Source organism: Cydia pomonella, chromosome 19 (genome assembly GCF_033807575.1).
Source record: "Cydia pomonella isolate Wapato2018A chromosome 19, ilCydPomo1, whole genome shotgun sequence".
NCBI classification, from domain to species: Eukaryota; Metazoa; Arthropoda; class Insecta; order Lepidoptera; family Tortricidae; genus Cydia; species Cydia pomonella.
Genome location: NC_084721.1, coordinates 3,745,940 through 3,771,680, shown reverse-complemented (window position 1 = coordinate 3,771,680; position 25,741 = coordinate 3,745,940). Strand labels below are relative to the sequence as shown.

The 25,741-nt window shown below is 38.8% G+C and overlaps 1 protein-coding gene across 4 annotated transcripts in view; it reads right to left on the bottom strand.

Annotated features, from left to right (window-relative positions):
- The window catches only part of LOC133528247 (transcription factor kayak-like), a 55,554-nt gene that overhangs the window by 8,320 nt on the left and 21,493 nt on the right, over nt 1-25,741 (bottom strand). For 3 of the 4 annotated variants that reach the window (XM_061865539.1, XM_061865541.1, XM_061865540.1), the window contains one exon: nt 332-506. In XM_061865539.1, the coding sequence (XP_061721523.1) occupies nt 332-506 (175 nt within the window). Of the gene's footprint in view, nt 1-331; nt 507-2,187; nt 2,449-25,741 lie in introns of those variants that run through there. The other variant, XM_061865542.1, reaches the window with a different exon arrangement.

Here is a 25,741-nt window from a genome sequence, read left to right as displayed (position 1 = left end):
TTTGTGAAGCCGGTTATTAATTTTAGAGCTTGTTTATGTGGTTGTGAGTTGCGCTAATTGCAACCTATTCGTCAACATGACAAATTAAGTGACGCAGCGATGCAACCCAACAACAAACCACCAAATTAGTCAACGGCAGGTGGTGATAGTTGTTATCACGGGTTTTCCGCGCTACTCGCCTAGGTTACCCTTTGTCAACTTAGATTATTGTAAAATTTTGACGATTCGATTGTATTTCTGCCCACAATTCTCTTAATCCTATAATGGACCAAGTTTACCTAATTTGTGACGAGGTACCAGGGAGCCATAAGAAGTAAGAAGTAAAGCCTACCGTAGCTGTTGGCGTGCGTGACTGAGGGCGGCACGAACCCGGCGTGGTTGGCCTGCTCGCTGTGGCAGTTGCTCAGCTCGATATAGGTCTGCTCGAAGTTGCGCAGCTGTGTGGGCGTTATGGTCGCCGTTGTGCGGGTTGGTACCCCCGATTGGAGGCCTTCGAGGTTAGCCAACTGGAAAAGAGGAGAAGACAAGATAAACAACGGTTTTTGTGACATATTGTAGAAAATAACTAAGGAAAAATTAAAGGCTTATATTAAATAAGTATTTTGATGTTTGTTACTTTTAAATAGCTTAATAATTATGATATCAGCCGCGAATGCAGAAGACACTGGTCGTGGAGATCACTATTTCTTTAACTTATGACATATATTTCAGTTACTATTTAGAGCACTTATTTAACCAACGTGGTACGGACCACGAGACTATGGCAGCACGATATATCAATAGATACTGGTAGCAGTGTTAGCTTGTCCATCCAATAGATCAGTGGCAGTCCGCATCACCTGTCATCTGTCACGTAGGCTTTGCTTACCGACTGCGAGTAAAAGTAGGAAAAACTAATGCGTGTAGGTATAACACGATTCCTGCACCTGACAAACCTGCGTTGCGGTTTTTGAATTATGGATTATTCATTGTTACGTTTTCAATTAAATACATGTGATATTTCACAAATTAGCAGAGCCTACAATCGATAACTATAGCGACTCCATACACACCTATTGTATGTTGTTGTACAGGATAACAAACGTTTTCCTGGTCATCCACAGTTTATGTTATTTAACACACAATATAGGTACCTACTCAACTTATTTTGACTACTGAGAATATTTCAAAAAGCAAGGAATGAGGACATCTAATTTTCATAGTGTTTCATTGGTATGGTTTCCCGTAACATTAAAATTTAGGTTAGTAACAAATCATATATATCCTTCCTTAATACTTATTACTAATAACACATAAGTGCATTTAGTAGAGCAGGCTCAATAAAAGGTAAAGTCCATACAGAGAACAATTAATTATAAAGTAGGTTTGTTTACTTAGACTGTTATAGTAATAGTGGCCTATATAGAACGGGTTATTCGGTGCAACTCGAAACTTTTGTCCCCGATAACTGCGTCGTGTTGTGAAATTATTATACAATGTTTATTTATTGTTTTATTTGGCCGCAGTTGCTTCCACATTCCGATCTCAACGTGTTATTGTTACAAATAACAATAAACTTAAACAGATTTATATATTTTCATTTTAACTATGTAGCTATTATATGCCTACTTTATATCAGCACTTTTACAACTTTACTTTTGAGATAACCTGTCTTATAATGTAGGCAGAGAATCTATGATGTAAAATCGTTTATACGTAGGTCCATTTCGCAATATTTTTAAATACACTCCTACGTCAAAGAAATGAGACATTTCTCTTGTTTTCCAAAAGGCAAGCAATGTAAATAGCTAACCTAAATCCGTGGATGACATGTGCGTTTAACTTCGGGGTTAAATATACACATGACCTATGCTTCCAAAACCATTACGGGGGCGATATAGAAAACATTCCTTCAATAATAGCCTGCTAAGTACTTCGTATCGTTCATTAACTACGCTGAAAGCTGACTATAAATCACTCGGCCAGATCTCTAGGTACGATAAACAAAACAATCGTTACACCGCTAAACTGTATAAAGAGGCATCTTTTATTACTGGCCGTTAAAAGATTAATTGTACAGTTTTTCAGGAGTAAAATAAGATTAAAAGTTATCACAGTACAGCGATCTTGCAGCTGTCATTGAGAACAAGGCATCATTGTTTAGGCTGCAGGGTTTGGGTTTGAAGACAGGGTCAGAAGTAGCTATACCTGTTGGCACCAAAGCTCGGTGGCCAATATGTTGGCAAACTCCAGCGGATCGATGTTCTGCATTTCGAGCACGTTATAATTAGCTTAGCTGCGCTTGCGTTTAAACTCGCGTTCGAGTCTGTTTCGATGTGTTCGTTAATCCGTACTCTCTAACTACTCAGCGAGGTTCTATCGTGTAGTATGTCGGAGTGCGGGTCGTTCGTTCGTTGCGCCGCGCGCGCCGGCGGCCGCGGATTCTCGCGCGCTACTGATCACGACGCCGACCAAGCCCGAAATCTTCGCCCACAACTCCCACGAGCGACGTAGAATCACTTATTTATAGAACACTCCTCTAACTCCGGAAATATTTCGCGTCATTTCGCATTGCATGTGGCTGCGGCTAGTTATCTGAGGTAATGAACGCTGGAGAACTGAGATCAGAAGCTGCGATCAATCGTTCAGCGGCTACCTCAACTGTTCAACCTAATCTAAGAGTTATACCCTGTCAAGCTAGAACCTGCTACCGTGACTCCGCTATAGAGACTAAATTCTACCTTCCGTTTATTTGTTTCGTTTCACTTTATCCTTGATCCCATTCCGAAAAAGTTCGGTCTACGAATTTAGGCCATGTGCTTTTATCAACAAACAAACACACTAGCCTACAATTTGTCACCTTACTATCAGCGATAAAGTAAAGGCTCGGTCTACACTGAATCACGATGTCGTGAGTGGGCCGGCCGGAGGCTCGGTCGGACCTTGCGGCAAGGCCGTCCTAACCAGTGGGCGAAGAAGTTACTTCGCCAATACCGCCTTCTATGGATTAACGATTAGACGTGTTAATCGCAGGGAAATTTCTAGAGCTTATTAAGAGACAAGTAAGTTGTAAAGACTCTTAATCATAGATATCATTGCAGGCATCGCTTAAAGACGTAGACGTGTAGAAATAAAAGCGCTTACTATGCCAGTGATACTTCACTCAAATTTTCAGACGAGCTCTCCTTGACAACTCATAACTTTTAGAGCAGTAATAAGCATAGTCATAGCGGGCAGATAAACAGCATACCTCATGACCTTCCATTACAAACATTGGTGTTGTTTCTGTAGGTAGGTGACTACGTAAAAGTACAGTCAAGGTATTAAATATCGATACGGACAAAGTGACAAAAATATGTACACACAATCTTAATATATAGGCAATAAGGTCGTGTATACATATTTATGGCACTTTGTCTGTATCGATATTTAATACCTTGACTGTACGTAGGTACTTTCTGTGTAGTATTGTCTTCTTCTTCTTCTCGTGTCGATGGTTACGTATTTATCGTCATATATATATGGTTTTATATTAAGCGGGACCAGAAGGTAGCGACGACGACGTATTGTCTGAAACCTCTAAATTACTCTACACAATGACGAGGCACGCGACTTTACACGTCTCTATTATTTACTTGTCTTTGTCAGCCGGTTAACTTGTTAAAACTTGATTAAAGTTTTATGGAGACAACGCGCTCCGGAAGGCAGCCGGCGGTCAATTACATCAATTGCTCAAATGAAATTCGTCTCAACTGACGACCACGTGTTTTAATTAGTTACGGTGCATAACTGCATACCTAGCAAATAACTTTATGTAATATACTATTTCGTAATTGTGCAGCAGAATAGACCGAATAAATGTTGCGCAAACTGTATTATCCTTAGTGGATCCTCATTTTATTTGTATGCCAATAGTATTGGTTGAAATCCAGCGGAGCGGAGAACAGATGTGGATTACAACCAATGGTATTGGTTGAGTCCCGAACGTCTTTACTCATCTTGGCCTCAGTGGAAAGCAGTCTGGTACAATAGGAGTTCTGTTCTGCAGATTCTTTTGAATGCAAAATGTAAAGATATCTCTACAGAGCAGAGGTATCTCCTATTTTGTACAACGATTATAAGGTGGCAGATACTTTTGGCGCGTTGTTTTTTTTTCTTGGCCTTCTTGTACTTTAGTCCGGCAACGAATGCTCAATTAAATTTATAAAGGGAAAAGCTTGGAACACAAATTTTGTTTTTGACTTCGTAACTTTGGAATAGTTAGGAGGTAAACATATCGAAAGTATCCGGCCGTAGCCCTTGAAAGGGGGGGGGGGGGAGGTTTGAAGGTTCCATTTTTCGGTTTTTCGTTTATAATGCATCTTAGAGACATGATCGATTAGACAAGTTTTTCTATGTTCAGGGAGCAAAAAGTCCAAATTTTGTGTGATCTAATGAATGGACGACCCCTTAGTTGAACAAACCGGCCAATTGCATAAACTTAGTGTTGGATTGTTAATTGTACCGCAAAACATCTGCCAAGCGTTCTGTGAATATATTGATAACAAAGTGCAATGCACGCTGCATGGAAACGTAGACAATGTTCTATTTATTGCTTTGCATGGTGTTGACTTTAGCATAATATATGTTGTGCTAGTCTCCGCCTTTGATATCTTCCGCTTTATTAAAAATTAAAATCTTTCATCACCGTTTAACTCCATACTCATTTCAGAACATCAAAGTCAAAGTCAAGTCAAAGTCAAAATATTCTTTATTCAAATAGGCCTAGCAACAAGCACTTTTAAATCGTCAAATTTTACAAATATCTTAATCTAAATATCAGAGCAATTTATTGATGCAGTTATTATTGTTCTAAAAAAAACATTGAACTATTATAGATATGGTAAACTTAATAATAAGAATTTCACAAAAAGATCGTCAAACATCAAAATTGTATAAAAATACTAGTCTAGAACCTTTCTAGAATAAAATCTAAATGTCAAAAAATACGGTATATATATACATTGAATTATCAATTTCATCATTAATAACATAACAATAAATCATCCTTTCTTGATGGAGCTCCTCAATATGTGAAGAATATGTGTATTCCCATCAGTCCCCGCCGGGCACAGATGGGAATAGGCGCTACATACAAATCATTCCCATGTGGGCACACACGCTTGTATGGCGGTGGTCATGTGGGGCGAGCTCAGATGGGAAGACACCGAAGAATATGTGTTGTAATTTTAATTTCGTACCTTCAACAGTTTAGGCTATGCGTTATCTATCAGTATCTAAGTAACTGCACAGCATTAATACATCTATTGGAAAATTTCATTTGGCAGCACCTAGGTCGCGCCACGGTCGTGCATACAGACAATAACAATAAGATGTCAACAAGACCACATTATGGCAACGTTTCCTCAAGCGATACACCGCTGTAACGTACGAGTAACTGAACTACCCCGCCGTGAGATCACCTCTATAACTAGTAGTGACGTCACACGCAACCACGGTACTCGACACTTGCGAAGGGCAATGCTTTTGGCGTGTTCTTTTTGCTTAGCGACACCGCTCTTAACCAGAGAACCTACTGAGAACCAATTCATTCGTTAGTTCGACTGGTTGCCACTCTCGCTCGGATATGCAAGAGCGATAGAAATTTCGATGTTCGCGGTAGATCCTTAGTGACCTCGATATCCGTGATTGTTATCAAAAAGAGCGTATATTATACTGGCAGGCTGAAGTGTTTAATTTTTTTGAGTTCGGTAAGCATTTTTAATAGCATACCGGTTTCGTGATAACTCCCACGACTGATATGTTTAGCAACGCGGAGGAACATTTTAAATGGCTGGCTAAGTAGTCACAATAGTAAGATAAGATATGCGATGGAGAATACTTAAGAATGAGGGTCTTTGGCGTAGGCTAGGCGATTGATGGTTTAGATTTGTGAAATAGGAATTTCGATCACATTCAACAGCGAAGTTTTTTTACAGAGTTTAACCACATGGTCATTTTGCCACTTGTCTTTTTCACACAGTCAGCGTCACACGGTCCTAAATTCCGGATACAATAGAATTTTAAATCATTATTAATTGAAAGAAAGGTCGCGGAATTGGCAGGATCTTGCCCAGCACAGGGAGGATTGGAAAGGGAGACATAAATAAGCTAATAAAAATAAATAAAGGAAGGAGAGTTGCATTTATTCCGTTTCGTTCGATTTTAAATCAAGACAAATGAAAACCTATTTCCTTAGAATATTGATTCAACTTTCGATGTCGTTATTTTCTCATATGGTGGGATTGATGGACAGCTACAGCTCTGTAACTAAATTCGTGTACCGTGTCAGATATTTTTCTGCGTTTCGTAATGTAACATTGCAATTCCCTGCATTTGTAACATTAGCAAAGGCACGTGTTTCTGCAAAATTGTCACACTGTTGCCAAAACACAAAATACATGTAGCAATTGTAGTCATTGAGATAAGGCGCCGTTATCCGCACGTGTGGCCGCCCACGCTCAAACAAAGCCTATGGTTATCTATCGGCTTGTTGCTAATACGTAAATACTAGTAACAGACTAGTATTTATTTAAAGATTAGAACGCTATATTTAAACTCCGCCTTGATGGTAGACAAAAAATTTTAATACCATATATTCTGACATAAAACTACGTTTTAACGTTTCATTTTATATACTTACTTCATTATAGAATTAAGGAAACCTAGTCGATGTAACTGTATGTAAGGCATAGGTATTGGGTATGGAAAAATCTGTGGAGCTGTGTTAGGAAATACGTATTTCACCTTTATTGCTCCTGGAGCTCTGCCTTCGGCCTCACAGGAAAACCCTGCGCGGGCTTTCGGCCTTACGCAGAATTCAGCTTTCGGCCTTCACAGGAGCTAGCCTCACGGTATTAAGCGGAGGTCAAAGCGTCATATAAAATATACAGTTCTGAGAGCATAAGTCTTTGTTATTAACTGTCTCTGGTTGTACGGCTGTGTACACGTGGGACATTACACGGAAATTCGTATTTATATGTACATATGATACGTATAAGTATGTCAAGACTTCATGAAATTGATAAACTATGTTCGGAATGGTGAGTTTTTATGTCACGTTAGGCCTTCGATAATTAAGGCATTAAGAGGAATTCCTAGTTGCGATTTTTTCAATTTTTCTTGTTAAGATTTGCTAAGGGTTTGCTAAGATTACTGGTTAAAACAATTGCCAATCCATTGATATTTTTCAGCACGTCGACCGCTCCGATATATCTGATGGCGACTGTACACTCTAAGGAAAGAGATGTAACACGACTATTTTGACGTCCACATAACAGAACTCGATTCCTTCTGGCTTTCCTATCCTACAGCTCTCAAAAAAGCAGGCAGTTACGCCTGTTTTTGCTACGGCTTGCCTAATCGAGTATGTTTAAGAGCAATTCCTAGCTGAGCAACGTTTCAAATCTGGAATAACCCTTTGTTCAAAGACGAAGGGCATTGTTGCTTTAAGGACCAATGAGTTCTAATATTTATAGGGCACTTAATTAAGAGTATTTATACATTAATAAACTCGATCGAGGAAAGGTAAAATTCATTTAATTTTCCATTTTCCTTAAATTATGTTATCTTTAAAAAATATGACTACTTTTTCACCTGTTATTTTCCTGGAAACAAATAGTGGCCGGTAACGAATAATATTTCTTCGAAACCGGCATATTGCTGGCTTTCTTACACAACGAAAAACAATTAATTAAATAACTCTTATGCTATTTATTGTATCTGACATCGATATTCTCGGTATTAATAAAAATATCATTATAACGTAATGACTTCATAACTATCTTAGTCGTTAACGATTCATAGTAAGTCAGAGCTCTAGAAAACGAAATCGTTGACACCTGGGTCTTTAACCGACAGGTCAAAAACACACGTCGAATTAGTATGGTGGAGAGCATGAGCAAGCGTTAGGAGCGGAGACAAGTAAGAGTAAAGACTGTTAATATATAATATAACCTATACAAGTATACAGTCACGTGCCGCATCATCGAACATGCCGTCAATAGGGAGTATTACTGCAATATTCTGCCGCCAGAGTTCATCAACCATAGAGCACATATTGTGCCTTAAACTGTTTTTTGACAAGTTTTGACAGATAACAAAATCAATGTCATGATGCATCAAGGCGGTTTGTTTACAATGGGCCTATCGGGAAACGTGAAAATCGAAGTTAAGTTATCTGCCTCTTCATCGCTCGAATATGCAAGAGTGATAGAGAGGTTAGATAACGAAATTTCGATTTTCTTGTTTTGCGGTAGACCCTCAGATTGTGATGGATTGTGGTAGTGGCGCCCCCTACGCAGTTTCGTGTAATATTCCCCATTGAGATGTCTACGTCATCTGGTTAACTGTCGCTTACAGCTATATTAAATCTACTTTACATTTATAATAGAAAGGAGTAAAATGACAGTAGTTTGAATATTTCGCGTATTTTTATTATTTTATTTGATACACTAGCAGCCCTTAGAGCTGATACGTGTATATAGCGACACTTGTGTTTATTTTGCACTTCTTTAAAGTTCTAAAATATGTATCTAGTCAATTTTTGAAAGAATATTCATTGTATCGTAAAAAATATTTAGGAAAGGGAGTAGCACCGTGAAAATAAAAGTATTTGTACTATTAATTAAAAAAGAATTAGACCTATGCCGTAACGCGTCTCAATTAAGTCAGAAGTCAAATTACTCATTATATTTTTGTACTTATATGTGTAGTGGGTACCATGCACAATGTCGAGCCATGAGTCTTTGTATGGATATTTACTGTCTTCCTCACTAAATGATCTCTGGCTACGAGCAAGTTGTTGTTTGAAACAAATTGCGCAGTTTTTGACACGGAACGTGTTGAGAATATGCGCAAGAGTCAGGTGAGACCACCCGGGAGAACAAAACAAACCGTTTACATGGTTCTTATTACGGATCGACGTTATTGGACCCAGTAAAAACGCAAGGCTGGTATTATGTACTTGGTGTCTGCTGCGCGAGGACAGACGAATTAACGTAATTGTTGTTGACAAAAGTGCCAAATACTTACAACATAATTGAGGTTTTGTTTTTGACAGACCAACAATTGGCTCGTCAAGCAAAGCTCTTATAGTTTTATATATTATCAAGAATAGCTTAATATAAAATTGATATAAACATAATGAATATAATATAACATGTTTATTTGTAGTTAATATTATAATTTTTAAAGTTTATTTGTAGTTAATATTATAATGCTGTGAAATCTCGTTTAAAATAAATGATTTCACCCATATAAGATGTGTAGAAATAAGTTTGAATATTGTGGCCTACCTCATTACCAATAAATTATGTCTATGTGAGTTACTTAACTAATTTTGAGAAGTAAAAACATATGCTTTCTAAAATACAGGTAACCGACAAATCAAAAACAACTAGATTAGATGTAGAGACCGAGTCGGTAATTATCAGAAATGTATGTCAACATGTTCCTTAAACATTCCGTTCAGCGAGCTAATGACATACAAATTCATTAACATTAATTACAAAAATAACACAAACAGAAAATACTAAATGCAGTTAAAAAAGAAACAGCTAAACACTTATGTGGTAATGACCATAATAAAGATTGATGACATCAAAGGTACCTTAATATTATAGCTGTCGCACTTCACAAAGCACGAAAGGCGTCTAAACCAATATGTACACTAAACAATAAACATCCCTTAGATCTAAAGTAGGTGTGAATATTCCAAGTCGTCAAACATGGGAACGTAGGCGTCTGAGCGTTTAATGGGTACTCGGAACGCAGTAGCGCTAAATTCTTCCCATGCCTTTAACATAAAACTGACCTCAATTCCAAAGGAAATAAAGAACACATTCAAGTGCTGTGGCGTCATAAAACCTCCCAGGCGATTATATGGTTGTGTAGAAGAGTAGGTGATGCTCATAAGAGGGAAGGCGGTGAATGACTATCATATCTGGTCGGTTGTGCGTAACTCATTAACGCATTGCTAATTATCCGTACTGAGTTCTAATAGCGCACGGGATGTCAGGTTAACTTCGGAGAAGCGATTCGGTATGAAATAATATACATAAAATTGAAATATAATGGATTATTGTAAAGTAAATTACAATCGCCTTGTGCAAAAAACCCCTTCGGTCGGTCTCAGTGCAACTAGGTAACGTCAAGGTTTCCGTTCATTAACTTATCGTTTGAATTTAAAGGGCGTCTTTGTATATGTTACAAGGAGAATGTTTCAATGTTCGTCCGTATTTTGTTTCAACTTAGAGCAAGATGCAACAAAAATCTAGTGTTAGAGGTAAGTTGGAAAACATTAGCCTAGGTCCTTTAAAAAGGGTGAGTTTGTTGAATAAAAGCACTGATGTGAGATTCTATTTTGATTTTACAATAAGACAACGGGATGTGGCAACATGTGTGACGGTGGCGACTAACAGGCGCGACATTGACCGCCACACTGCGAATAATAAAACATATCGCTGGCTCCGCGCCAACAGCCCTTCACCTCACCTTTATCGTCACTAAATCATGGACCCAGACCATTACTGCACCAGCTAAAGCTATACAATGCTGCGTTTACTCAAAACGGCAATGTACGAAAGTAATACGCGCCAGTCGTTTCCACTGCAGTCAATGCCCTTGCAAACCCTTTCGCAAGCTCCCCCTTCTTTATTAAATTTTAAACTGAAACTCGATACGGAAAATTAATTTTCTTCAAGAGTTTTAGGAAATGATTTCACCGAAATGAGTCATCAGAGAAAGAAAATTGGCCGCTGCCAGTTACCGGCTCGACCTTCGTGTTCATGAAAACTGCTCCGCTCAGTTTTCTCGGAAAACCCTCTGAGTCACCGCTTGCGGCGCTAGGCGCGGGTCACTCCAGTATTTACATTCGTTCGGCTCGATTCAAAAACTCGATTACGTTGAATGATTCATAATGAAGCTATGAATCAGCGCGCAACACAGAAAATTTCACTTTATAGGACGCTGAAAGCTAAGTGGCCGACCAAACGTGCCAAATTGAATTCTGCTGTATGCCTATTAAATTGCGCAAATAGGCTACACACCTGTGTTGTTAAACGATTAGATAACTTCATGCATTAGATTCTGAAGGCTATACTCAAGTTTCTCAGGAACAAGGAAATAACAAGAAAACTAGAAAAACTGGTAAACATTGGAAAACCGACTTTTTTGACGTTTTGATTACAGAATCACTTGATCGCTGAAAAATACATACAATTAAGCACACGTAAGTCATGTCAACATATCTAGACGACCCCATAGGATGAGCAAAAGCGTCGGGTTAGACATTTGACTTACGTCACATATGTCGCGATGTCGCTCAATTAGAAGGCCTCAAGGCTCATAAGACACATGGCACATGGCCCACAATTCAGATAGAGTTATCTAAAGCCGCCGGCGCCTGCGACGCGGACCGGAAACCGTCCGGAAATGGCGGGCATTCCGCGAGGCGCCGCCGACCGCAGACTTCACCGAATAAAAAAAAAACAAATCATTTTTGTATAGCAACAATAGCAAACACTTTTTGCAACTGTAATCGCAAGTGTTTAGTCAGTTTATGTTTGTGTCGGCAGTCGGATGAAGCAATGCGCTGCATGCATCAGGGTTCCAGCGGATCTCAAGCACCTTATAAAATTTATACATTTATGATTGAATGCGTTGGGAGCGTAGGCTAAGGGTTATCTTCCCTGAAGTGTTTTAAATCGGTATTTATTGTTCTCGCGATAAGAAACAATAACAGCTGCGCGCGGCAGAACAAAGAGGTACAATCCAGACACGTCCAACGACCATGCAAATTATATCGACGCTTTACTGCGACTGTGCCTCTCCGTATGGTCAGGTTACATACATGTGCATTATCTCGAATAAATTAGCTGACTTGTGTCGCAATTATAAAATCGTTGCAATATAAATATTCACATGTAATGTGCGAGTCTTTATTTATATTATCTTCGTGAGAAGCGGACTTAGGAGAAAATTAACCAAGTGCATACGGCCACGGCAAAGTCATCGACCTCCGTATCATTTTCCGTGGCAATTAGAGTCAAGTTAGCACTGATTGGTACAGAGTGGAATTATCCCTGAGCCCAGTTCGATGCCCACGCACGTGTTGCTTTGTTTTATTTAACTTTTTAATTGCGTCACCCACATCAGTGGCTCGGGTGTTTTCGGTAACGTTCGGCGATGATCGTTCATCGTTTAGTTACATTCGAGCATATTGAGACCATTTAGGGCTCAATTTATTGAATTGAGATTGCCTTTTTGAATGCCCTTTGCTTAACATTGATCTTACTAACATATCGTCTAGCCAATTTATTTCCTATCTTTAAGCTTGTAGAGAAGACACTGCAACAAGACATCGATTTCAAAACACCCGTGAAGCGAAACTGCACTAAAAACCGTTGTACAATTCAACCAATACACTTTAAATATTGATACACAGTATTGACCCATTTTCATTGTAACACGCAGCGGGCAATTTCAGTGTCAATTTTTGTAGGTTCATATTTATAAGTTCGCACTTTGTCCGCGCCTACTTAAGCTTACATTGTTAAAGTACAGTTACGAGACAGACGGACAGACAAAGCCATTGTCTCGTTGACGGTGGTTATGCTAATTTCTTTTGACGATCCGACCTTAGCGGGGTAGCTTCATTACCTGCTTTATGGATTCTAAGAAAAAAAGAATCCACTAAGAATTATGGCAAACAAGTTTTTACATAGTGATTTTAGTATGTATCTACGATAACTGAACATTAGCAAACTTCGTTGCAAAGATATAAGGATCACCTTCACCGATGGTGATTTACATGTTGCTGTTAGCATATTTTATTTTTTATTTTATTCAAGCGCCATAAAAGGAAGGTTCAACGTTTTTTGAATAATTACAAGCTTTTATTTAACTTGCAATGTATGTATGTTTATCCGGGTGGAATCTTGCGAGTTAAATTTGACCCACTTCCCGGTTTCCGATGAAGCTGAAAATTTGCATAGTCGGGTGATAATGCAATATTATGGTACCATCAAGCTGATCTGATGATGGAGACAGGAGGTAGCCATAGGAACTCTGTGATAAAACAACGCAACCTAATTATGTTTGGGGTTTTTAGAATTGTCTCGGTGAGTATAAGTTGCCTGTGGAAAAAAAGTAGTCAGCGATAAAAGCTTGTATTAAAAATGAAATTTTTGCCAATAACTTATATTAAATTCCAAATACAAAACGATTCCCTCTGAAACTCAGAGGAGTATACGAGATAAAAAGTTCAACAAACTGCTACATATCCGTCATATCAAAAACTTCAAAAATCTAATGTCTTTCAACTGGAAAAATTGCTCGTAAGCAAATAAATACTACTAAGCAAGTGCTTTACAATTTTACATTATTCCTATTCTAAATGATTATAGAACGGCGCCCGCGCACGCCGGCACCGCCTAGTACGAGATAAACGTCCATGGAGCGGGGAAAACCGTTGCTGCTTTCGGGTGCAGCGAGAACGTAAACAACGTAATAGGTACTCATACTTAAATACTACATAGTTGCGTTAGTAATCCCGTGCAAGTCAGTGGCGAGATTTTAATGTTTTAATCTGAGAAGCCCTTGGCATGCTGCTGTGGGTGATTTTAGCAAGCGAACCGTTCAACTACCTCATCCTCATCAGTCATTCCCTTAAGCTGAGGATTGTAGCAGCAACAAGTCCAAGCATGACCCTTGTAGTGTTATAATTAAACTATTCTGTAACTGTCCCAATAAAAAATGCTTTTAAGGTTTTTACGCTACAACTACGAGTATATACTTATTAGGTACATAACAATTTATGACCATAATTAGTTAATACAAATCATGAACCGGGTTAAACCCGGGAGTAGTTTTAGTACCCAAACGAAACATAACTATGTGTGGTAAAACCCAAAATTTCTTAACATTATCAAATCTCATTAGACAACACTACAACTATATAATATAGGTAGTTTCTAATTGATTACGCGCAACTAACGATCCGTAGTTATTATGCCTAATTAACTGCAAACATTTTATAGCGTTGTTAACACTTTCAAAGATTTTAGCAGACTGGAAACTCGCTAAAATCGAGTAAAAGTGTGAAGCGTTGAAAACAGGGCGGCTCCGGCTTATCGGTGATAGATAGCGGCATCCGAATTGTTTGACATCGCACCGGCCCTTATCACTTCCATGAAACCATCCACAAACACTTGGAGTTATCGCGAAATGTTTCACAACCAGAGAATACTCGGACATTGGTTACTATCACGCCTATTTCACCTGCAGGTGAATTATGGACGACACGATAAAATTTACACTTTTTATCAAAAAAAATAAAATGTAGACATTACAAGTACGTAAAAAATATGACTGTCATATCCGTACTGGTAATGCCAGGCTTTGGAAGTACACTTTCGACTTCAAATCACATGAAAAATAACACTAGTTCCATGAACACGAAAAACAACATTTGCGGCTCTCTTAGCTTCCTAAAAGTGGTGAGTTTTTTTAATACTACGTCGGTGGCAAACAAGCATACGGCCCGCCTGATGGTAAGCAGTCTTCGTAGCCTATGTACGCCTGCAACTCCAGAGGAGTTACGTGCGCGTTGCCAACCCTAAACCCGCCCCCCCTCGTTGAGCTCTGGCAACCTTACTCACCGGCAGGAACACAACACTATGAGTAGGGTCTAGTGTTATTTGGCTGCTGTTTTCTGTAAGGTGGAGGTACTTCTCCAGCTGAGTTCTACTGTAATTGGCTTTTTTTTTCAAGAGCTTGCTGACCTAGTGATTATACAGATATCAGACCAGTACCGGAATCATGCCCTACACCTGGTTCCTGGATTTTCACCGACTAAGCGTTCTGAATTTTGCCACGTACCTTTTGTGCTGCTAATCGTTCGGACTTCCCTAGAATTGTGCCAGTTTGTAGCCTGCCCGAGGGCCGTCCGGCCGTAAAGTCCGGAAAATATGTGTAAGATAGTTGCACAAGTCCTTACTTGTGCATCCCCTTGGATTTTTCGTTGTCTGACAACTTTTATACAAAATTAATTCCAACATATCTGTTTAGGATTTAGTACTCTTGATCCGTTCTTTCTCAAAAAATTTCCGTATTTTTCAAAGGTTCTTCTCTTTCAATATTATCCACTCCATTATTTAACATTCCTCTAAGCCCCGAAGAATATTTATTTACCATATTTGAAAAAAAAGTATGGATAATATTGCTTACTAACTAAAATGGAAAGTTTTAATTCCTGACGCGACAAATATATAATGAGATTTTAGTATTTAATGAGGGCATTTAATTTCCAGGACAAATTCGCACAATTTCGCGATATTTCACACCAGTAACTTTCCTGTAAAACAATTAACTTTGTTGGCGCGTGAAGGTCGCATAGGCAAATGAAATGAAACCTCGTTTCCGGCAGCGTTTCAACGTCTGTCGCCAGTTTGGCATTATGCCCAAGGATCTTGGTCTTCGTGTGGTAGCATAAGAATGACTTGTTAGTACGTTAAATGTATAACCTGTTGATAGCTAAGTAGCTAACCTACAAAGGGTCCATCGCGGTTAAGAGGATTAGTGGAGAGGCGATGAATATGAATTAGGTTGAATGTGTCTATAATCGACCTACGAGAGTGCCACTAAAGGGGCCACTGATTACCAGTTCGCTGGACGATATCGGCCTGTCAGTTATTCGAAAAAGCTGACAATCGTGGATAACTGACAGGCCGATATCGTCCGGCGAACTGGTAATCAGTGGGCCCCCTAAAAAAGGTACCTATTGATTTACGTAAAACGGTAAATATATTAAGACAAGATAGTAAACTTGAGGCTTGAATTGTAGTTTTATAAAAAAAAAACAGAAACATTTTCATATTAAGTATAATGTCAGAAAGGGTGAATCCCTTAACCTCTTGCCTGGCTGACAAGATATCATCACCATCATATATATAATAACCAAGATGTACAATGCTGAACAAGGCCCATAAAGGTGATGGTTAATTTTTGTGCATCAGTGATAAAGATATGTAACGTCGTAAGACCCATGAAAAACTGTATTTTATTATCATTATATTGATTACATGTGAAGTCTTATTGATACAATCTGACCTAAATATAACATTCATTATTATCAATCAGATAATCAGACGTGTTATTGTAAGAGTGAATTTTAAACGGCGGTGAGCCTGCATTCAATGCATTGATGCAGTTTATCATCGATTTAACGATAACAAATTATACATGAATATTATTTTGAAAACAAACGAAAATGGTTAAACTTTATTTGAATTTCAGTTAAAATTTTGTTCATAGATTTTTAAAAGAGACACGTATGTAATATATTTTTAAATTAGGTATTAGGCCACTTATGTACATGTATGTCCTATCCTCTAAGTTTCAAGAGCATTTTTTTTTATTGAAAACTTCAAAGTAAAAATTTGAATATGGAAAATAGGTTGTATGCTGAGCCGCACGAGACCTATGTTGAATTACTTTTAAATCTAATTCATTTAAACCAACAGCAGAGGATCTGCCCACATGACGATACTAAGCCGCTTGGCTTATCTACGAGTTCATCCATCTAGCAAATGTGACAATTAGAGGCACATTTGAGCCCACGGCGGTACGTACAATGGCGATGCAAATATCGCGATTATGGCAAGGTTGACGCGCGGGTTCGTTCAACTGACCGCGAGCGATGACACGCCGCGACACATGTGCACGCGCTGATTCAAAACCAGCGTAAGTGTGATCTTCCTTTAGGAGTAGCTGTTAAGGATTGTAAGGTCACGCTTATATAGGCCCTGAGGCACTTCGATCGGAATACCTCAAACCTTTCAATCGGCCAAAAGGAGAGGACATCAAAATGTATAACTTCCGTGCGTTATTAATTGTTTTAGAGTAGATACCTATCCTGTAATCAATTAAAGACTGACAGTGTCTTCAGGTCACATGGCTTATCATGAAACTACGTACAAATATGTTAAGATACCTGAAACTGTGAGCAGAAAATATTTATTTAAGTCACCATGACGAAAAAAAGATCAGCAAATAATTTTACAAGTCTGATGACCGATAACAGGACGTGGATTGAGGCAATCAAGGTTAAAATTCTAGAAAATTTACAAATACTGATGCAATTCTGTGCAAACTAAAATGAAGGAAGGAAGATAACAACTCACATGGGGAAACCCCTTGCATTAATACAAACAAAGAATCAAAGCTGTTTTTAAAATATTGAAACTTACCAAATCCCTTTAACTGCAATCCCAAAACACAACACAAATCACAATGTATACAATTTCAGTACAAAAAAACTTCACAAAACTTGTCGAAACGTGATACAAACAAACGGTACGCGTGCGCGCAACGAAAACAATCGAGTGACAGATGTCGGTCGATCGGCGTCGGAAAACCCCTCGGAAACTACGCGCGTAGTGCGAATATTAAGCCTCAACTGGACAAAGGTTTTTGTTAGATAAAGCCGAGCCAGCGAACACAGGCGCGCGGTCAGCGGTAGACCGTGGAGTGAGGCTCGCGCGCCGGCCCCGCCGCCGTCTGATAAGCCTGGCGCGACGCCCCCCGGCGACGCCTACGGCGGTGGGGACCCGGCGCCGCTGCACCGAGCACACCCTCGCCACCGCCAGACGGGCCCCCGCGCTATGCACCTACGCAATTTCAAAACTGCACAACAGAAAATCAACTTTCCACTCCTTAAAAAGACGAGGAAACGGCGATTTCGAAACGGCAGCCCAGATATAAGAGAACAATGAGGCGCGAACAAACGCTGAACCTTTTTAGTGTCCTCCTAATTGGGTTCGCAGCGCGGCCGGCAGAAATTCAATATGCAACGCGATCCGCTCACCACATAAACGGAATAATTGAATTAGTGCGAGCTTGTCGGGCACGAGCAGCCGCCAGGCCTGGCCCGTGCCCACCTATGTAGCACTGTCGAAATAGGGTAATGGCTTTCGCCCCGCTAGGGTTAATCTCAATACACTACCAACCTCTTGCTTAAAACCGCAAAACGAAAGCGGCAGCTCCATGAAATCCACAGTATAAAGAGTTATTGCCCATAAACTAGCTGCTTTATGTAGTATAACCATTGCAGCCGTACTAAGTTGTTCAGGGTTAGCCAAGTAGGCACAACTAACCTTTTAACTACTCGGATACATTAAAGTTGAGTTTCTTTCATGTAATCATATAGGAGCCCGCATTTTTATATTAAAATTATCTAGTAATTAAATGTTTTATTAGGCATTGAAAAGAACTCCCCGATCTCCCCCTCTCTCAATCCTACGTTACACGTTACATTATTCTTCTTTGATTAAATTTACTTAAAACGCTGCACGTAAAAATGAAGGTAAACCAGCCAAATAATATATTATGTCATTACATATATGCATTTCATTTCCAGTAACACTGAACGAAAGGAAAAAATACTGGAACGTCAAGTTGCATGTGCAGATTAGACCGCTCGACCGCAGCTAAGACAGAGAGCGATTGAGGAAAATTATCAGTTAATCTATTTACTGAACGTTTAAAAAGATGTTCGTAAATATTTACTTCAGGAAATTTTGTACAATAGCATCAACATTAAAAGTAAACAATCTAATATCCAACTAAGGGCTAGATCGGGAAAAAACATGGGTAATATCTGTTTATTAATGTAAGTACAAGGGGAGTCAAAGTCAACTTCAAATGAAGTGATCTTTTATTCGTTCAATTTGATTTACGAACTGCGTAGGAGTGGTAAAATACGAAATTGGATTCCGAGAATGGCAAACATGCGGCCATTCGGAACAGATTAATTTCGATGCTCTAACGCCCATTGGCCAGCCACCGAACACTTGTTAAATTTTGTTGACAACGAAGTTGCGCCGTGGCGGACTGTTAACGACTTCTAGCCTAATGACCACGAGTCCACAACATGTAATTCTTAATACCTGTAAGTTTAAGCGTAATATTTTAATGAGTAGACATTGCAAAATTAAATTATTTACAGTTAACAATAAACTTAACTATATTGTTCCGCGCAACACTGAATTTCCACGTAACAAAATTCCATGCAACGGAATGTCGTTAAGTTGAAATATTGCTCGTCAATAAAAAGTTCGCGTCGCAAAAACCACGTGATGGTGTATGGGAGGAATCTGGAAAAAAATATTCAAATAACATTGAAGTTGAAGCCGCAGTCGTAAACATTTACGAGTGCATTACTCTCGGCTGGGCTGCCCGTGTAAATGATGCTTCAAACGAACAATTTATGCCACATGAAAGAATTACTCTGTCCAGCGATTCCTCTTCATTTACCTTTAAATTCTCGGACACATAAAATCACAATCAAAGCCCTTTACAGAACCAGATGATTGAGCACAGTATAAAAAAGTTTACCGTCCATTGTATACGATAAAATATTTATATTTGTGTCACATAACTCAACATCAACCGAAAAATCTGGTCTGGTTAGGCCCACATTTATTATGAGATTAATCTTTTCAAACAATTTGACCTTTTCATCTGACGAGGGTTCATTAAATAATGGCGTCGGTATTGGTGGTGAGGTTATTGTGCCGTCTATCACAATTTTTGTAGTAGGCGGGCATTCAATCCACGCGTATGATGCTCTTTGTATTGGGGATTAAGCTAGATAGCCAAATCGATCTCATTTCTGATAAATATTTCAAACGTGTCATGCTCGAATGACCTGACATGTGAACCTCCCAGCGATTATGGTGGATAATATAATAATCGAATTCCAAGAACGATTGTTATCATAATGAAGCAAAAACACCTTCGACAGTATTAAAACATGTACGTGTTATATTAGTCTGTTACGATCCATATTATAACCAATAGATATCAAACACATTTGTTGTCTATTGTACATACCTACTCGTGTTTAGTACGCATATAATCTTTTGTGTAAAAGCGTAACCAACAGCTTGGTAGCGCAAGGAAAAAACTGCCACATTACCAATCACATCAGTATGCAGTTAAACAAACGTAGTCCTTGTTACATTTTATGTTCATGATGTAATGCACGTGCATGACATCTTTTAATAAGGCGAGGCGGAAACATAGAAAATGTTAGTAATCCAAAGAGCCGCGGGCACGATTCTTGTCCATAATCGGAACAAGGACTTAGCAGCTGCTGTAAATATCAGTTCCATGCTTATTACTGTGACGTAATTATTATTGCTTCATGAAACAAAGAAAATTAAGTTCGTGGCAATGCCTTTGTATTAACTGAGTATAATAGGTTGTTTAATATTTTCTAAATAATATTTGTTATATTATAATAACCAGGTGTTCTAATTAACTAAGTAGAGATATGGTTAAAAAAGGCACGTGTAGAATGTCCGGTGGTGTGGAATGCAGACCGAGCCGATATGATGAGTCACCGCCCAGGTCGGCAAGCTTCGATACCCTAACGGACCTCCCAGACCATCTTTTCGGAAGCCGACGATGCAATATCGAGTACCGTTCCAATAACCCACGGGACACTGTGAATTCCGACAAAAAGCTATAGCTATATTTCGCTTCTCTTTGTATTTTTTTTCCAAAGAAAGGTCTAGGATTGCCGTTTGGGAAGTCTCTGTTGCAGGTAAACAAAGAATTAAGTGGTGATAAAAGCGGTAAAATTAGCGAGTTTGGTACCGAGAATAAAGTTACAATAGGAGATAAAAGAGCCGTTAAAGATCGTTCAAATAACTTGTTCAGAATTACATCTATTTGTCCGGTAAGCGAGCGTAGCTAAAGGTACGATACTCAGACCGCGCATCAATCAACGACATATTTTTTGACCTTTTAGACTCATTTTACTTTCCACTACTTTACATTAGGAATGTGCATCGTTGTGACCTATTATTCTCACATTCGAGGATAATTTATACAGCACTCTAACCGACAGTGATAAATGTAAACATTTATACATAAATGTTCGATTGGACGGTATAAACAGGAAGCTTTTTCCGTAAATGATACTGTATTATTTACAGGTTTAAATTTAATTATTGAATATTACTGTAAAGGACATCATAAAATTCACATATTTCCACTCATTTATAATTAGGAGTTAATTACACCAACATATTCCTCATCCTCACAGGTATAACATACGAACTCATTAATTGTATTCAAATTATACCCAGAATTAATCGCGTCATAATAAATCTAAACGCAAAAACATCTTATTTAAATGGCAATATTGAAGACCGTAGAAAATCTATTTCAACACCCCAACAAAAAACGTGAAGCACAACCAAGAAACAGACCTTCCGAGGGGCAATAAAGAAGCGAATTACAAGGGAAATCAGCAAGGCGATAATGTTCGTCAACGTGGGAGGTTGGTTATGGTTTGACAGCAGACAGCGCGCAGGCGCGGTGACATAGTGCTACCACGGCCAACAAAGCTGCGCCTCGGAATTACGACTCTACCGACACTTTCCACCCTAGACATGAAAAGACGCAACTAAGATGAATTCCCTTCCAAGATACGCCCTTTGTTTGCAGCTTTGTCGGGAACGACTGATGTTTTCAGTGCAGAGATAGACAAATGACCCCTGTCATTTTGTTTAGTTGAGCTCCTTTTGTTTATTTTTTTCCTTTTGAGGGTTACGAACCGGATAACAACCCTAATCCTCAACTATAATGATTAAGATTTATTGGAGTTGAAAATCTAAAAGCATGTTTAAAAAAGAAAAAAAAAACCGACAAAAAGTTGACATGTTGTATGTCGCTACCAAAGAAGTTCTTAAAATTCTTTCTCTACGTGGACGATTTCCTAATTATTTCCCTAAAAAGTTATCAGGTACAGCTAAGTGCGTGTCCGAAGTAATGTATTGTAGACAATAGAAACACTCTACGTAATGGTCGGAGGGACAGTTGCTATGGTTATCTGGTCGTAAAGAAGTCACTTGGAACTTTACTACTGTAAGTTTGCGTGAAAGCTGATTTAAGTTTGGTATGCGGTGCTACCTTTTGTCTTTTGAAATAAGCAGCAACTGTTACATTGTTATCAGGGCTATTTTGAGAAATATTAGGTTTACTGCCTCGACGAATATTTGGTTCAATTTAGAAAAGTGGGTGGATGAAAAAAGAGATATGTGTTTTCAAGCTGATTTTTTAAAATAGGATTTAATTACATTGCTGGCTAGCCCTTATCACGTCTACAGATGTCAAGCAAGGTGGTGTTACCGTTTATAAAAGAAGAACCGAAATAAAAAGAAAAAATAAATACAGACACCACACTACAATAATACAATCTTGCGACCAAGCGACGCTCATTAAACACGTCAAAGTGAAATAATTTTCAGTCAAAATATTATCTTCTTCTTTCTAGCGTTGTCCCAGCATATTGCCACGGCTCATGGGAGCCTGGGGTCCGCTTGACAACTAATCCCAAGGCACTACTTTTTACGAAAGCGACTGCCATCTGATCTTCCAACCCAGAGGGTAAAACTAGGCCTTGTTGGGATTACGTACGTCACCGAAAAGCGACTGGTAAATATTAAATATTTCGTACATAAGTTCCGAAAAACTCATGGTTCAAGCCGAAGTTTGAACCCGCGACCTACGGATTGCAAATCGCACGCTCTTACCGCTAGGCCACCAGCGCTTCTTTACTCAAAATATTATAATGTTACCAATCTCGGTCAATAAATCCAAACTAACAGGTGTGCAAAAGCTGGCAGGCCAATAAACTGGTCATTACATCGCCCGTGTCATCGTTGTTTTGTGTTCACTAACGATTTACTTCCGATGCTCTAGGTGGTGACTCATCCTTCGCAGAATTCTATCTGGTACGCAATCCACTGTCTTAATGTTGATGTAATGCGATAATATGGGCATAATTTCTGACAATGTATTGAGTGAGAAAGCTGGCCTTTTATTACAATTCTCTGACCTGATTCACAGACCTTTGCACTGTTTATGTTTAATACCACATTGATGTCGATGGCCAAGAACATAAATGAGTCATATCTGATGGTTGTTGGTCACTGATCAGTTTACAAATTCAAGGCTGTCACAAATTATGCACGTGGGTTCTTATTCACTCTTCAAAGTTGTCCTGAAAATATGATGTATTAATGTTGTTAAGACAGCGCAGCTTTAGAAGCTCTGACGACTTTACTACCAGAAACAACACAACATACAGAATAATTAATTTTCGACAGATCAATCTCAACTACGCTCATCTACATACATGTCATATATACAACGTATATCCACCGTCTGTAGACATTACTAAGTTGCCAACACTGCCAGAAAATCCCATTACTTATCATTTCAACAACCAATGTAGCAGTAACTAATAGTTTCCTGTTACCAGCGGGTGGTAACTACTGGGAATAACAGCGACTAGACCTATAGTCAATTTGTTTCCAAGACAGACCTATCAAAAGACTCCTTGGTTCCATATCAGCCAACTCCGTCAATTAGGTATGTAACTAGAGCAAATTGTCCACATCCGGGCCGTATTAGCTGGAATCATTTAATAGGTGTCGGACAATCAAACATCTGCCGGGGTCAATCATTACTTAAATCTGTTTAGCGTTTTAATAGACTTGTCAATGTATAGTTGAAATTAATTATGATCTACGAATGTCACTTGAGAGCTCTTCTTAACATTCAGACATCTTAAAGAGGTATAACTATACATATGTATATGTATGTATCTATGGTGTTAGAAAGTCCACTGGGCTAGGTGATTTTGGATGGAAGTCTTTTCCTCCATGAAAGTCATTATTAAGAAGCGAAATTTGTATTATAACAGTTTGCTGGACAATATCCCCGTTCTTATTGGGTTTCTAGTCTAGTAGGTAGTTAGTCTTCAAGTAAAACGAATTTTACTTTTAAATAAAGATATATTCCTTTTGATAAATTAATGACCTCCGTAAAGTTAAGGGATTTTTTTCATGCCATTTGAACAATTATTGGCTTATCTGTTCACTACCAATGTTATCATCTGATAACTCATTAAGTATTCCACAGAAAACGCAACGTTGAGGCTTAAGTTCTTGAGTTTTATTAATCCGAAACATATTCCTCAAGAACGCAAGAGAAATTGCGATAATGCTAATATTTTTTCTTATAAGTGTAGGTATATTGTGATGATTTAGAATATCCCTTGGGTTTTAGAAATGCTGTTGCTAACATAGACTTTTAAGACATTTTTGCTCATATCACGGGATCGACCGACATAATAGAACCTAATGCTGTTCTATCCCAACACACACTGACATCCGATTGAAAACCTTTTTGAATTTGGAGTTTATAGCTCAAGAATACGGTAGACAATTGATAAAATTTTCTAATGGCTGCTATGCATAGGGCAGTAATGGGAGATTTAAAAACACCCAACAAGATACGTGCCTGCCGCGTTGCGTGGGGGGTTTCCCCAACATCAAGGAGTTCGTAGAACGCGCGCGGATATAGGAGAAATTGCTCAACGCAAAGTGGGTCAAGTTAGCCGGACTCGACGTTTCGCAGCAAAGGTTGCCCGACGTCGGCGCCGATCGGCGAATCCGGTTGTGCTCTTGCGCAAGCTGTCTTGTTTATCAGATCGCTAAAAAGATCGAGACAATATGCGATGCTAGAGGCATTCCAGATTTAAAAGCTTAACGTGAAGTCTCTACTAATGGCTTCGATACCTGCGAGGGACAGTTTACCTCGTTATGAGGTAATCCATTTATAATGGACATGGTTTTTTCACAATGCTGGAAAATACTGGTAAAACCCAAGGATTTCATTCATACTTTGCAATAGCAACGAGTTTACGCAAATCATCCTGTGGTCAGTGACGCAAATAACAACAATGGTCCTGTTTTCATATTACTAAGTACATAGTAGTAGATAATTTGAATAAGGATATATGAACAGTGGAGTTTCAAATGCAAACATGTCTTTAGGTATGGAATGAGTATTAAGTATCAGTATTGTAGGCCCATTATGGTGTGACAAGTGGCATTAACAAACAAAGCTGAATCACTTGCCTTACCACAACTGATACTAGTCTATTAAAAGAGGAGATGGAATATTTACTAAAAATAATTGATCTATGTATACCTAAATTACCATACCTTAAAAATGTTGTGTTACCCGCCTAAGCTACTGCGTTACCTTCCAAAGTCATATACTACTTTCAAGAGTTTCAAGACTTCGTATGTACTTACCTACTTAAAGTAACCGCAAATATACAAAAAATGACGAAGATTTTTCGTTCGTTCTCTCATTTTGAGTCTATCTTTTCCATTCTCAAGTCAGACTCAAAATGAGAGATATAATTAAGTGGACAAAAAATCACAAAACTAAGTCTCCTTAAAGCTTAGTTCATCCAGCGACATCATCCACACAGGACTTAGCCCCAGTGGAAAGTAGGATACAGAATAATGTGTTACACATACAACATTTTTCTGCTGAACACAGTCAAACCAAGAGACTACAGTTGTAATTAAGAATGTCCCAATCAAGCTAGCAATTGCGTAAGGAAAACATTTACCCTCTGAACTGATGCAATGTAAATGTAAATCTTGCAACTACAGCCATAAGGCGAAATATTGAACTTTTCACATAAGGAAAGTAATCAAGGCGCAAATTTCCAAAAGTTAAGTTAAAGCAATCGAGGTCAAGATGCCGAGTTCGGGGAATCGCCGTGGTGGGGACGACGCATTGACGTCACCGTGAACGTGACGTCTGGTGGCGTGAGCAGGGACAGAGA